This window comes from Hypanus sabinus, chromosome 4 (assembly GCF_030144855.1).
Source record: "Hypanus sabinus isolate sHypSab1 chromosome 4, sHypSab1.hap1, whole genome shotgun sequence".
In the NCBI taxonomy this organism is placed as follows: domain Eukaryota; kingdom Metazoa; phylum Chordata; class Chondrichthyes; order Myliobatiformes; family Dasyatidae; genus Hypanus; species Hypanus sabinus.
In genome coordinates, this window is record NC_082709.1 from 35,726,809 (window position 1) to 35,738,187 (window position 11,379).

The 11,379-nt window shown below is 39.0% G+C and overlaps 1 protein-coding gene across 1 annotated transcript in view; it reads left to right on the forward strand.

The window, feature by feature from the left end:
* The window catches only part of zc3h15 (zinc finger CCCH-type containing 15), a 40,883-nt gene extending 31,271 nt beyond the window's left edge, over window positions 1–9,612 (forward strand). Inside the window, exons 5-10 of the mRNA XM_059966813.1 lie at window positions 2,803–2,888; window positions 3,402–3,581; window positions 4,076–4,222; window positions 4,311–4,409; window positions 4,480–4,633; window positions 8,749–9,612. Coding sequence (XP_059822796.1) covers window positions 2,803–2,888; window positions 3,402–3,581; window positions 4,076–4,222; window positions 4,311–4,409; window positions 4,480–4,633; window positions 8,749–8,921 — 839 coding nt within the window. The 3' untranslated portion in view covers window positions 8,922–9,612. The remainder of the gene's footprint in view (window positions 1–2,802; window positions 2,889–3,401; window positions 3,582–4,075; window positions 4,223–4,310; window positions 4,410–4,479; window positions 4,634–8,748) is intronic.
* Window positions 9,613–11,379: the final 1,767 nt, after the last annotated feature.

The following is an 11,379-nucleotide window of genomic DNA, read 5'->3' on the forward strand; positions in this document are numbered from 1 at the left end:
ATCGGGGACTGATACCACCCAGTACATGCTCTGTTCTCACTGCTGCTATCGGGAAGAGGGTACAGGAGCCTCAGCACTCACACCACTAGGTTCTGGAGCAGTTACTACCCCTCAACCGTCAGGCTCTTGAACCAAAGGGGATAACTTTACTCATCTTTACTTGCTCCATCATTTGGACTCTCCTGTCTCAATATTTAGTGCTTATTAATTTATTATTATTTTTTCTTATTTTTGTATTTGCAGTTTGTTGTCTTCTGCACTCTGGTTCAACACTCTAATTGGGCAATCTTTCATTGATTCTGTTATAGTTAGAGTATGCCCACTAGAAAGTGAATTACAGGGTTGTATATGGTGACATATAGGTACTTTGATAATAAAATTAACTTGAGGTTTAATGCAGGCCAAGTTCAATCTGCCATTCTTCACCCCATTTTATTTTTTTTCAGCTGGTCCAGATCCCACTGCAAGCTTTGATAGCCTTCCTTGCTGTTCACTACATCCCAGTCTTGGTGTCCGCTGCAAATTTGCTGATCCAGTTTACTACATTATTATCCAGGTCATTAGATATAGATGATAAGCAACAGACCTAGCACCAATCCCTGCAGGCACACCTCTAGTCATAGGCTAGTCACATCTACTACATCATCCTGGATGCCAAGCAGCTAAACATTTTTTACCAACCTCTCATGTGGGACCTCGTGAAATGCTTTGCTAAAGTCCTGCAGACAACATCCACTGCCTTGCCTTCATCAACTTTCATGGTAACTTCCTCAAAAAGCTCAAAAAGATTGGTGAGACTCAACCTTCTATGCACAAAGCCATGTTGATTATCCCTAATCAGTCCTTGTCTATCCAAATGCTCATCTCTGATCCCGTAGAATACCTTCCAATAATTTACTCACTACTGATGTCGGGCTCATCAGCCTATAACTTCCCAGCTTATTCTTGGAGCCTTTCTTTAACAGCGAATGGCATTAGCTATCCTCTGGCACCTCGCCTTGTGCTAAGGATGTTTTAAGTGTCTCTGAGGGTCCCCTGCAGTTTTTGCAGTGGCCTCCCTCAAAGTCCTAGGGAGTACCTTGTTGGGCCCTGTGGATTTATCCAACCTAATTTACCTCAAGACAGCAAACACCACTTCCTCTGTAATTTGTATACAGTCCATGCAGTCCATGATCTCACGGCTGTGTAGCCTCACCTCTAAAAATTCCATGTCCATCTCATGAGTAAATACAGATGTAAAAAATCAATTTCAGATCTCCACCATCTCTTTTGGTTCCATGTATAGATGACCACTCTGAATTTAAGGGGACCAATTTTGTCCCTTGCTGTTAGAATGTCTGTAGATGCCCTTGGGATTCTCCTTCACCTTGTCTGCTAGAGCAACCTCATGCCTTTTAGCCCTCCTGAATCCCTTCTTAGTGTTCTCTTGCATTTCTTATTTCTCAAGAACGTCATTTGATCCTTCCTGCCTGTAACCCTGTTATATACCACCTCCTTAACCAGAGCCTCAGTATTTCTTGGAAGAGTAATACAGCGTGGAATATTATTAATAATTGATGCCTCCTGCCTGCATACTCATTGACAATCATTGAGCAGCACTGTCGCACAGCTGCCTCACAGCTCTACTCGTTGGTGCTTTATGGAGTTTGCATGTTCCCTCTGTGACTGCAACCTGATAAGCTTCATGAAAATTAAGCAAATGGAATAAAGCCTTCAGCATTCAGGATTGTAGAGTTATCATAGAGATGCACGTTGTAGAGTTACTCTGTGGCTGGCTGATTCACATAATGCAGTGGCTGCTGGCATCTGAACACCCAAACTTGTATATTCCTGCACTTTAAAATAGATATCTACTTGTGCTGTGCTGCTTGTTGGAATCTGGCGCAGGCACTCACACAGTAAATGAATATCTCTGTGCACCCAAGTATGATGTGAGCCACTGGGGCAATTTGAAGACGTAGGAGGGCTGGAAAGATGTTGGCTGCACTGAGTTGCGGATTTCGCGGGCAGTCTGGCCAGCACAGTGAAAATGAGCCATGAGGACTCCTTCCATCCTGCGCACGGACTGTTTGAACTGCTTCCGTCTGGTAGGCGCTTCAGATCCCTGCAGACTAAGACTAATAGGCACTGGAGAAGTTTTTTCCCTACTGCGGTCACTTTGCTGAACAGTTAACTGCCGGTTAACTGTCGGCTAACTATTACTTGGATTGCACTACTTGTATAATCTATATTTTCATTTATATTTATCATTATTATTGTTATGAGCAGAGAGACAACATCTGCCGGAAGTAAATTCCTTGTATGTGCACAGGTACTTGGCGATTAAAGTCTGATTCTGATTCTGATGTTCGGCACCAGTATCAGCTTTCCATGTGATTAATCACTATCTAGATCCTATAGTCTCATCAGCTCTGTTAGGTGATGGGTGTTGGTGCCTCTCCCTTGTGCTTTATTGTACCGATCTGGAGATTTATGTTAACAAGCTTATCAGTGATCACAGACTGCTGAGATTATTACCCATAGCAAGATCACCAGGCTTGAGAAATGCATGCAGCCATGAGGTGGATTAATGTCGAACCAGAGGATTCCTAGGATCCATTTAGTCTGCTAACATATCTGACCACCACCCCCCCTCCCCCCCCAGCCATACCCTACATTCACTGTGCCAGCCATGGTGTTAATATTATGTTAACTTTTGAAGTTTTAATAGTGGGTTTCTGTTTTTAGTTTAGAATAGGCTACTGCTTTCCACCTTTGGGAGAGTGCAGAATAATGTTAATCTCAATTTTTTTTTCCTCACAGACACAATGGATAATTGGGATGTGAAAAAACTGGAAGAAGTAGTCCAAAAAAAACACGGTGAGGCAGAGCAGAAGAAAACATCAATAGTAAGTAATCTTCAACACCAAACAATGTTAACTTTATGTCAATTGTGCGTGTGAGCATGCACGTGCATTTAGGGATTCATTCAGGTGTACACTTGTTACTGTATTTTGACACTGTCAAGGATGACATAGTCTGCAGATGTTTGCGTCGTTATTGCTGGCTTGCAAGATATTGGAGGATGATCAGTGGCCATCACTATAAAGAGGAATAACTCGTTTGGGGTCTAGAGAATTAGGAACTGGATTTAACTGATTTGTTGGCTGTTTGCTAAAACCTAATAATGAGCTTTTCTAAACGTGAATAACATTTTTAAAAATATTTCTTTTCTACAGACTCCATATTTGCAACCATTTCATTCCAATAAGTATAGCTAGTCTTTATTTAAATGTGCATCTTAATTGGAGTTATTGTAATTTAGTAGGAAAATAGCTACATTTGCTTAAACTTTTAATAATGTCGGATGTGGTGAACTAAATTGTACTGAAATTTGCTTCATTTCCTTGTTTCTGGGTTAGGTATGTAAGCATTTTCTTGAAGCCATTGAGAATAACAAGTACGGCTGGTTCTGGATTTGTCCTGGAGGAGGAGATAGTTGTATGTACCGTCATGCCTTGCCACCGGGCTTTGTGCTGAAGAAAAACCAAAAGAAAGAAATACAAGAGGAGATTTCATTAGAAGATTTAATAGAAACAGAGGTACAGAAAAAGTATCTTGTTAATTAATCTCACCCTAGTCAGTGTTGTGAGTAACTCATTGAATAAAATAGTTTTTAGATAAAAATTAAATAGAACTAAATTTTAAGGTTTTGTAAACAAAGCTGTTTGCATTCTTATTAAATCAACTATCTTCTTTCTTGAACTGAATTTTATATCATAGTTTAACACTGACACAACTTGTATCCCACAATTAATTGAGTTTATACCTGTCCCATCCACATGGTGGTGCTAGATATTAAATGATCTAATGGCGATAGTGTTGAACAGTGATTTTTGTTTTGCTGCCACAGAGTCTTCAACTATCAGTTTTGTACAATTTTAATATTTTGAATTCTTAACTACGGTGTATTATAGCAATTCAATGTAACTCTTTTGGTCCTGTACTAAACTCTGTCAGTCGAACCTATTATATGGAGTCAAAATGTAAAGAATTTGAACAAAAAGTAAATTAAGATTTTGTGTTTAAATTTAAGAGAGCAGCTTTGGGACCAGAAGTAACTAGAATCACTCTTGAAACCTTCTTGGAATGGAAGAAAAGGAAGAGACTTGAGAAAATTGAAAAATCTCAGCAAGACCTAGAAAAGAGGAAAGCAGATTTCAATGCCGGCAAAGCTTTTGGTGTATGTGTACTTATAACATCACCTACTCAATTGATGCTGTTTGATATTTATTCAAAGACTCAATTTTGGAATAATTCTTCACATCCAGGTGAGTGGACGTGAGGTCTTTGAATTCCGACCTGAATTGATCAGTGCCGATGATGATGAAGCAGATGACACCCAGTATTCTCAGGAACAAAATGAAGAGGTAAGTTTCACTACACGATGCCTTCTGCTACTTCTGTCATAAGGCCTTTAACTGATTCTCTTCATTCTAGGTCGAAGAGGCAGCACAGATCAGTGACATTGATGTTTCCCGATTTGTGCCAATAGAAATAGAGAAGACTGGCATTACGGTTTCAACTGGATTTGATCGGAAGGGAGAAACACATTCTGCAAGTTTACCTAAAGAAATGTCAAATGATGCAGATGGTGAGTGGGTTCATTCATACATTTCTTGCAAGATCTAGGTGACCCACCTGAATTTATTAAAGTCAAGAATATGTAGCCACAGATTTCACTATTTTATATTCCATTGAGTGATTGATCTTCACTGGTAATGTTTAAATTATCTAAAATTTAGTGCTTTCATGCAGTTAAATTTCAAGTGGTATAGTTCATCCACCTGTTACAGTGCTTGTAATCAATATTAGATTTTCCTCCTAAGAAATTGATGTCAGAATTTAGTTTTGTAGCTGAGTTTGACTAAATATGATATCATTTTTATTTTACTGCTATTGCCTTAGATTCCTGAAGATTGGTACTCCTGATGTCATCTTGAGTACTGTCCAAAGAACAAATGAGAAATAGGATTAAAGCAGATGGTCCCTTCTGTCTGCTCTGGGGTTCAATATGGTAATTCTTCCCTTCACCATTTTCAAGTCCCTCAGTATCTGGTCAGTCAACTGGGCCTCCACGGCTCACAGAAAATTGCAAAGATTTTCTACCATCTGGATGGAGAAATTCCTTCTCAAATGTCCTGATCAGTTGGTTCTTAATTTTTGATGCTGCGATACATGCAATTCTGCTTGAGTTAATTTTATAGACTTCAATGAAATTGGATTTTATTTTTCTAAATTCCAGAACAAAGGCATCCCAACCTGCCATTAACGAAGGGGTCTGTGGTCTCTAGGTTGGGAACCCTTAGTCTGGAGTATGAGACAACTGTGAAATTGATGCCAATGACAAACCTGCCGTTCCATTTATCAATTCAGTAGAATACTGCTGCTTCATGGGTAGGGAAACCTGGTGGCCTGTATCAGATGTCAGCCTATCAGTATTCTATATAACTAGAGTAAAGCAGCTCTACTATTATACTTTTGCAATGATTGCCAATGTGCATGTGCTTTTTGCTCTACCTAGTAACTTGGGTACAAGGATACCCAAGTCCCTCTGAATATCAACTTATCATAAGTGTTTTGTTTTTATGATCCAAGTAGGTGATCCCATGTTTTGTTTGCTATGTTTCATCTGCTGTATGCCATTTCAATCATCTAAACTGTCTCTATTCTCTTGGAGCCTCTCTGTATTCTCCATCCACTCCTACATGATTGCCTGTTTATGTATCATTGTTAAACTTGATATTTTTACACATTTCATCCCCTTGTCCACATCAGTGGCATCATTTGCTGAATCCGTGGGTCCCAACAATAAGACTTCACTGGTCATGATCTCCCAGCCCAGAAATTACCTATTAATTACTTCTGCTTCAGTTCTGTTAATTACTCCTTAATCCATGCCGGTATTATTTCCAATTCTCTGTGCTCTAATTTTAATATTCTGTGAGGCATCTTTTTAAAGCCTTCAGAAAGTTAAAATTGCATCTTCAAGATGTTCTTTGTTACCCTGGATACAACTCCAAAATCTTTCAGATTTGTCAAACATGATTTTCCTTTCATAAACGGATACTGAATCTGTTCAGTCGGATTGTTTATTTCCAAGTGCTGTGTTACCACTTACTTGGAGAATTGAGAGCAACTTTGGGCCTTAATCTAAGAAAGGATGTGCTGAAATTGGAAAGACGCCAGAGGGGGTTCCTGAGAATTGTTGTTGGCCTCCGTTAGTCTCGTGAGACCGTGGATTTGCGCCTTGGAAAGTTTCCAGGGCACAATCCTGGGCAAGGTTGTATGGAAGACCGGCAGTTGCCCAAGCTGCAAGTCTCCCCTCTCCACGCTACCAATGTTGTCCAAGGGAAGGGATTAGGACCCATACAGCTTGGCACTAGTGTCGTCGCAGAGCAGTGTGTGGTTAAATGCTTTGCTCAAGGACACACAAGCAGCCTCAGCCAAGGCTCGATCTAGCGACCTTTAGATCACTAGACGAATGCCTTAACCACTTGGCCACACGCCAACACATTCCTGAGAATTACCCTGGGAATGAAAGGGTTAACATATGAGGAGTGTTGGTGGCTTTGGGCCTGTACTCACTGGAGTTTAGAAGAATTGGGGGGGGGGGGGTCATTAAAGAAGTAGATAGATTGGGTGTGGAGAGAGTATTTCCTACAGTAGAGGAGTCTAGGATCAGTAGGCACAGCTTCAGAATAGAAGGATGTTCGTTAAGAACAGACGAAGGGTAATTTCTTTAGTCAGAGAGGCTATATTAGCTATATTTAGAGGAGGTTAATAGGTTCTGATTAGTAAGGGCACCAAATGTTGCCTGAGACAAAGGCAGGAGAATGAGATTGAGGAATAAATCAGCCATGATTGAATGGCAGAGCAGACTCATTGGGCCAAAATGGCCTATTTCTCTTCTTACATCCTATGGTCTCAATTTATTCCCTATTTCTAACTAGCCTAAAGCTTGCTGTTGTCTGCCTTTTTGCCTGAAGGAATGGAGTTTTATTTGCTCTCTTCCAATCTCTTGACTAATACTAGAATCTGGAATTTTTTAAAATACTGATTAGTGCTTATGCCAACTCCATGACTACTTCCTTAATTCTAGGATTCAGATAATTAGGCTTTGAGCTGTAGACCTGTTCTGTTATTTCTGGGAGGACTTGTGTGTTTGTGAAGGCAGGCCTCTAGATGTATCCAACCTGATTTTATTTTTTGGTTGCATTGGTATTTTACTGTCCCGGATTGTACTTTAGCCCTCTACTACAATGTAAATCTGTCTTAATCTTGGGTTTAGTTTATTTAACCACACTATACACTTCTGTTTTCAACCTAGTATAATTTTACCTTTCATTGTAATATCTACCTTTGCCTTGAAGAGTTCTGTATATTGTAAACTAAACACATTATTTCAATGTTAGGTTAGGTAAGAATTATGTTACCTCTTAACATGCATCATTAATTTCCTGATGTTTACACTGTACACTGCATTGCAAGTGTTAGGATGATGTATATACTTCCTGCCCTTGCGGTTTCTCAGCTTGATTCAGGCTAATCCTATTAATCACCTGAGACAAATTCCTGCCTTCCTCTTTGAGCATTTCATATCAATGCTATTCAGCCTCCTTTTCCATTTTTCATATTGCCTCTATATGAAGAATCTTAGGATAAGTAATTGCCAAACTTGGTCACCTTGTCTCTGTAATGCTGGTTAGATTGAACCTAATTCTATTTGTACTATTAATTCAACTTCATATTACCGATGTCAGCATAAACTCCTTAAATCTCAGGACCTGTTTTGTACACTTGACGCAACTTACAGTTGTGTTGCAACTTTTGGAGTGGGGCAATATGGATAATTTAAAACACTTTTTATCCTGCAACATAAAGACTCCCTGATGTGTTCTAAATTCTAAATTAAGCTCTGTGGCTTTATGATGAATGTTTTAATTTAATAGACTGGTTGACTGACTAAATGGTGAAATAATGAAAAGCTATTGCCAAATTGGCTGAATCGAAGGATGTTTGCTATTTGCTATTTGAAATTGGGTGGCATAGGTTTTCCTAGAAGCAGCTTTATTGGATTCTGTTAAGTATCTTTTTGGCTCTTTAGTTGCACAAACCACAGTTTCTCTCCTAAAGTTTTATTCAGGCCATTGTGAACCCCCATTGCAACTTACGGCATAGCTGTTTATAATTCTCAATATCACTGGACTAGTGCTCTGGTTTAAATGAAGGAATGGGGGAGGAAGGTAAAAGATCAGTATGCAATTAATATTCATTCTTTTGAAGCAGATTGATTTTCTGGGTCTGGTCAAATTTTACTTTAATATGTCAAGTTGTGCTTTTATTTTTCCCCTGTATAGGAGCTAGTGCTTATTAAATTGTCAGAGAACAAATTTAATAAAGGACAACAAACATAAAAAATGGGAAAAAAGCTGGCAGTCATGGTGGATGTGCTTCATTACTGGGAAGCAAAATAAGATTTAATTTACCATTAATTGAAAATATTAAACAGATTGAATTAACTGGCAAACATCCATTTAGTTTTATCAATGCACCATTACTGTTTCTTTTTCATTCCATGTAACTTAATTTTGCTAAATGTCTGGATATGTGGATGTGGCTTGCTTTCTTTCGACATGTTGAAGTATGCACCAAACCTTTATTTTCATTGCAGAATTTCTCATTATGTATTATTTCATTTATTTGCAGAAAATAAATTAGATGAGGCCTCGGGAGGAGTTGATAATGGAAAAGATGGTAAACTAGATGGAGAATTAGCAGATGCTCATATTGATGGTGTCCCAGTAGATGAAAATCTCTTTACTGGAGAAGATCTTGATGAGCTAGATGATGAATTAGACAATTTGGATTTGGAAGATTAAGGAACATGGAGACAAGCATGTTGAACATAGACTTGGAGATTCAAAAGACTTCATGTAAAAGAAATCAGTCCGATGTTTATTTAATGTTTGATCCTATAGACCTCTCCTGTGCTGCTTATGAAAAAATGCAGAATTTGGTAATATGGCCTTTGCCATGATTGTAATGTTTCCTGTAAACTGCCGGTAGTGGAAATCAGCCTTTCAAAATTGTCCAAAATTTCTGTGCCAATATTCTCTAACATTGTCAGCTATGATAATGAAGGTCAGTATTGCCACATTTTGCGCTGTTGAGCTGCAATCATTAAAATCAAATATGTGATCTATTTAAAGAACAATATCCCCTTGAAACTATGTGCTTCAGCTCATTTCGGGTAAGAATGATGTAGAGCCATCTGAACATCGGATTTGAGACTGCATACTTAAAAGGAGAGTGGAATAAAGTTAACCATTCTGATTAAGTTATTCTATAGATCATTACATGGAGCACAGTGTTAAATCCATTGTCACATTACAGAGTGTATCAAGCACCACTGCCAAATCCATGATTTACAATTTTACAAAGATACTGAATATGAAATTGGCAGTGTTAAATATCAAGTCAATTGAAATGAATAATGCGAGTGTCTAATTTTAAAATATTCAAACCATTCATGTCTGTGCAGGTTGTAAATAAAGTGTATTTGAAGAAAAACTGACTGCTTTGCAATTCTTTAGATTTACTTGATAGATGATTTTAATTATCATAGCATGTTTACTAATGTACTGTTGCAAGAAAAAGTTTGTCAATCCTTTGTCATTACCTGATTTTCTGAAATAACTACTCATAAAATATGGTCTGATCTTCATCTAGTCACAATAATAAGCAAACAGTCTGCCTAAACTAATAACACACGAACAATTGTACTACTTGTCGTCAATACTGAGTATACATTTTAAATAATCACGGTCTAGGCTTAAAAAAAAGTATGTGAACTTCAGGGGTAATGCCTTCTACAGAAGCTATTTGGAGTCAGGTGTTCCAATCAGTGAGGTGAGATTGAAGGTGTGGGTTGCCCAGCCCTATTTTTAAAAAAAAGATACGTCAGGTTACTGACAGACCCTGCTTTTCTCAAGAAATATCTGTTCATGTGCACCATGCCTTGACCAAAACAACTTACAAAGGATCTTAGAAGAATTGGAGAGGTGCATTTAAGGTAAACCAGGTAATTTCAAAGTGTTCACAACTCTCTTGCATCTGTATATCAGCATTTAAATATAGTTCAGAAGTTGTTATTCTGATTTAAATGTGGTTGTCAACTATGTACCTTCAAGCGTACAGTACAGTCAATGGACTCTTTATTAGATACACCTGTATGCCTTATTAATACAAGTGCTGTATCTATTCAGCCAATCATATGGCAGCAACTCAACATATACAAGCATGGTCAAGAGAATTTAGTTGTTCAGACCAAACATCAGAATGGTGATCTCCCTTCCACTCTCTGCAATAATCCCAACCTTGCCACTAACAAGCAGATAAAAGGGGTGCTATTGTGTGGTGGACTGACCTCTACCTTGCTAAGGCCAGGCAGTAACTCTAAGACACCTCTTACTTACCCTTTGAAAAGGATCCTACTCTGGACCATCAAACCACTGTCTCCTGTACCATTGCTAACCTCATCAAATCTGGAGATCTCCCATCCACTGCCAACAAATATATAGGTCCCTTACCCTGCATTGCTGGTTTCTACTTCCTACCTGAGATCCACAAACTTGGCTGTCCAGGTCAGCCCATTGACACTGCTTGCTCCTGCCCCATTGAACTAGAGCCTGCATACCTTGGCTCCTTGATTCAATCCCTTCCCAGCTACATGTACAATACTTAATATGCTCTCAAACTTCTCACAACTTTCATTTAACTGGCCTGACCACCTCATTTTCACCTTGAGAATCCAGTCCCTATACACTTCTATCCCCCATCAAGGTGTCCTAAATCTGCATCTTTCTGCACAAAAGACCCATTTTCAGTTTCACTTCCAACACCATCCACCTCTGGCAGAACTGGTCCTTGCCCTCAGTTTCTCCTTGTGCTCACACTTTCTCCAAAGTCTAGGGTTAGCCATGGGCCTCAGCTATGCCTGCCTCTTCATTGACAATGTGGAACAGTCCAAGTCTTCCCTGGTAATTTTCCCCAACTCTGCACTACATTGATGACTGCATTAATGCTGTTTAATGCACCCATGTAGAGCTTGTCAATTTCATCAACTTTCTTCCAACTTCCACCCTGCTTGGTCCACTTCTTAATCTCTGTCTCTTCTAAATCTGCTGATTCCCAGGACTATCTTGACTACACTGCTTCCCATCCTGTCTCCTGCAAAAATGCTGTTCCCTTTTCTTTGTTTCTTTGTCACGGCTGCTTCTGTTCCGAGGACTAGGCTTTCCCAGAATATCAGAGATGCCCTACTTCAAAAAAAGGAGT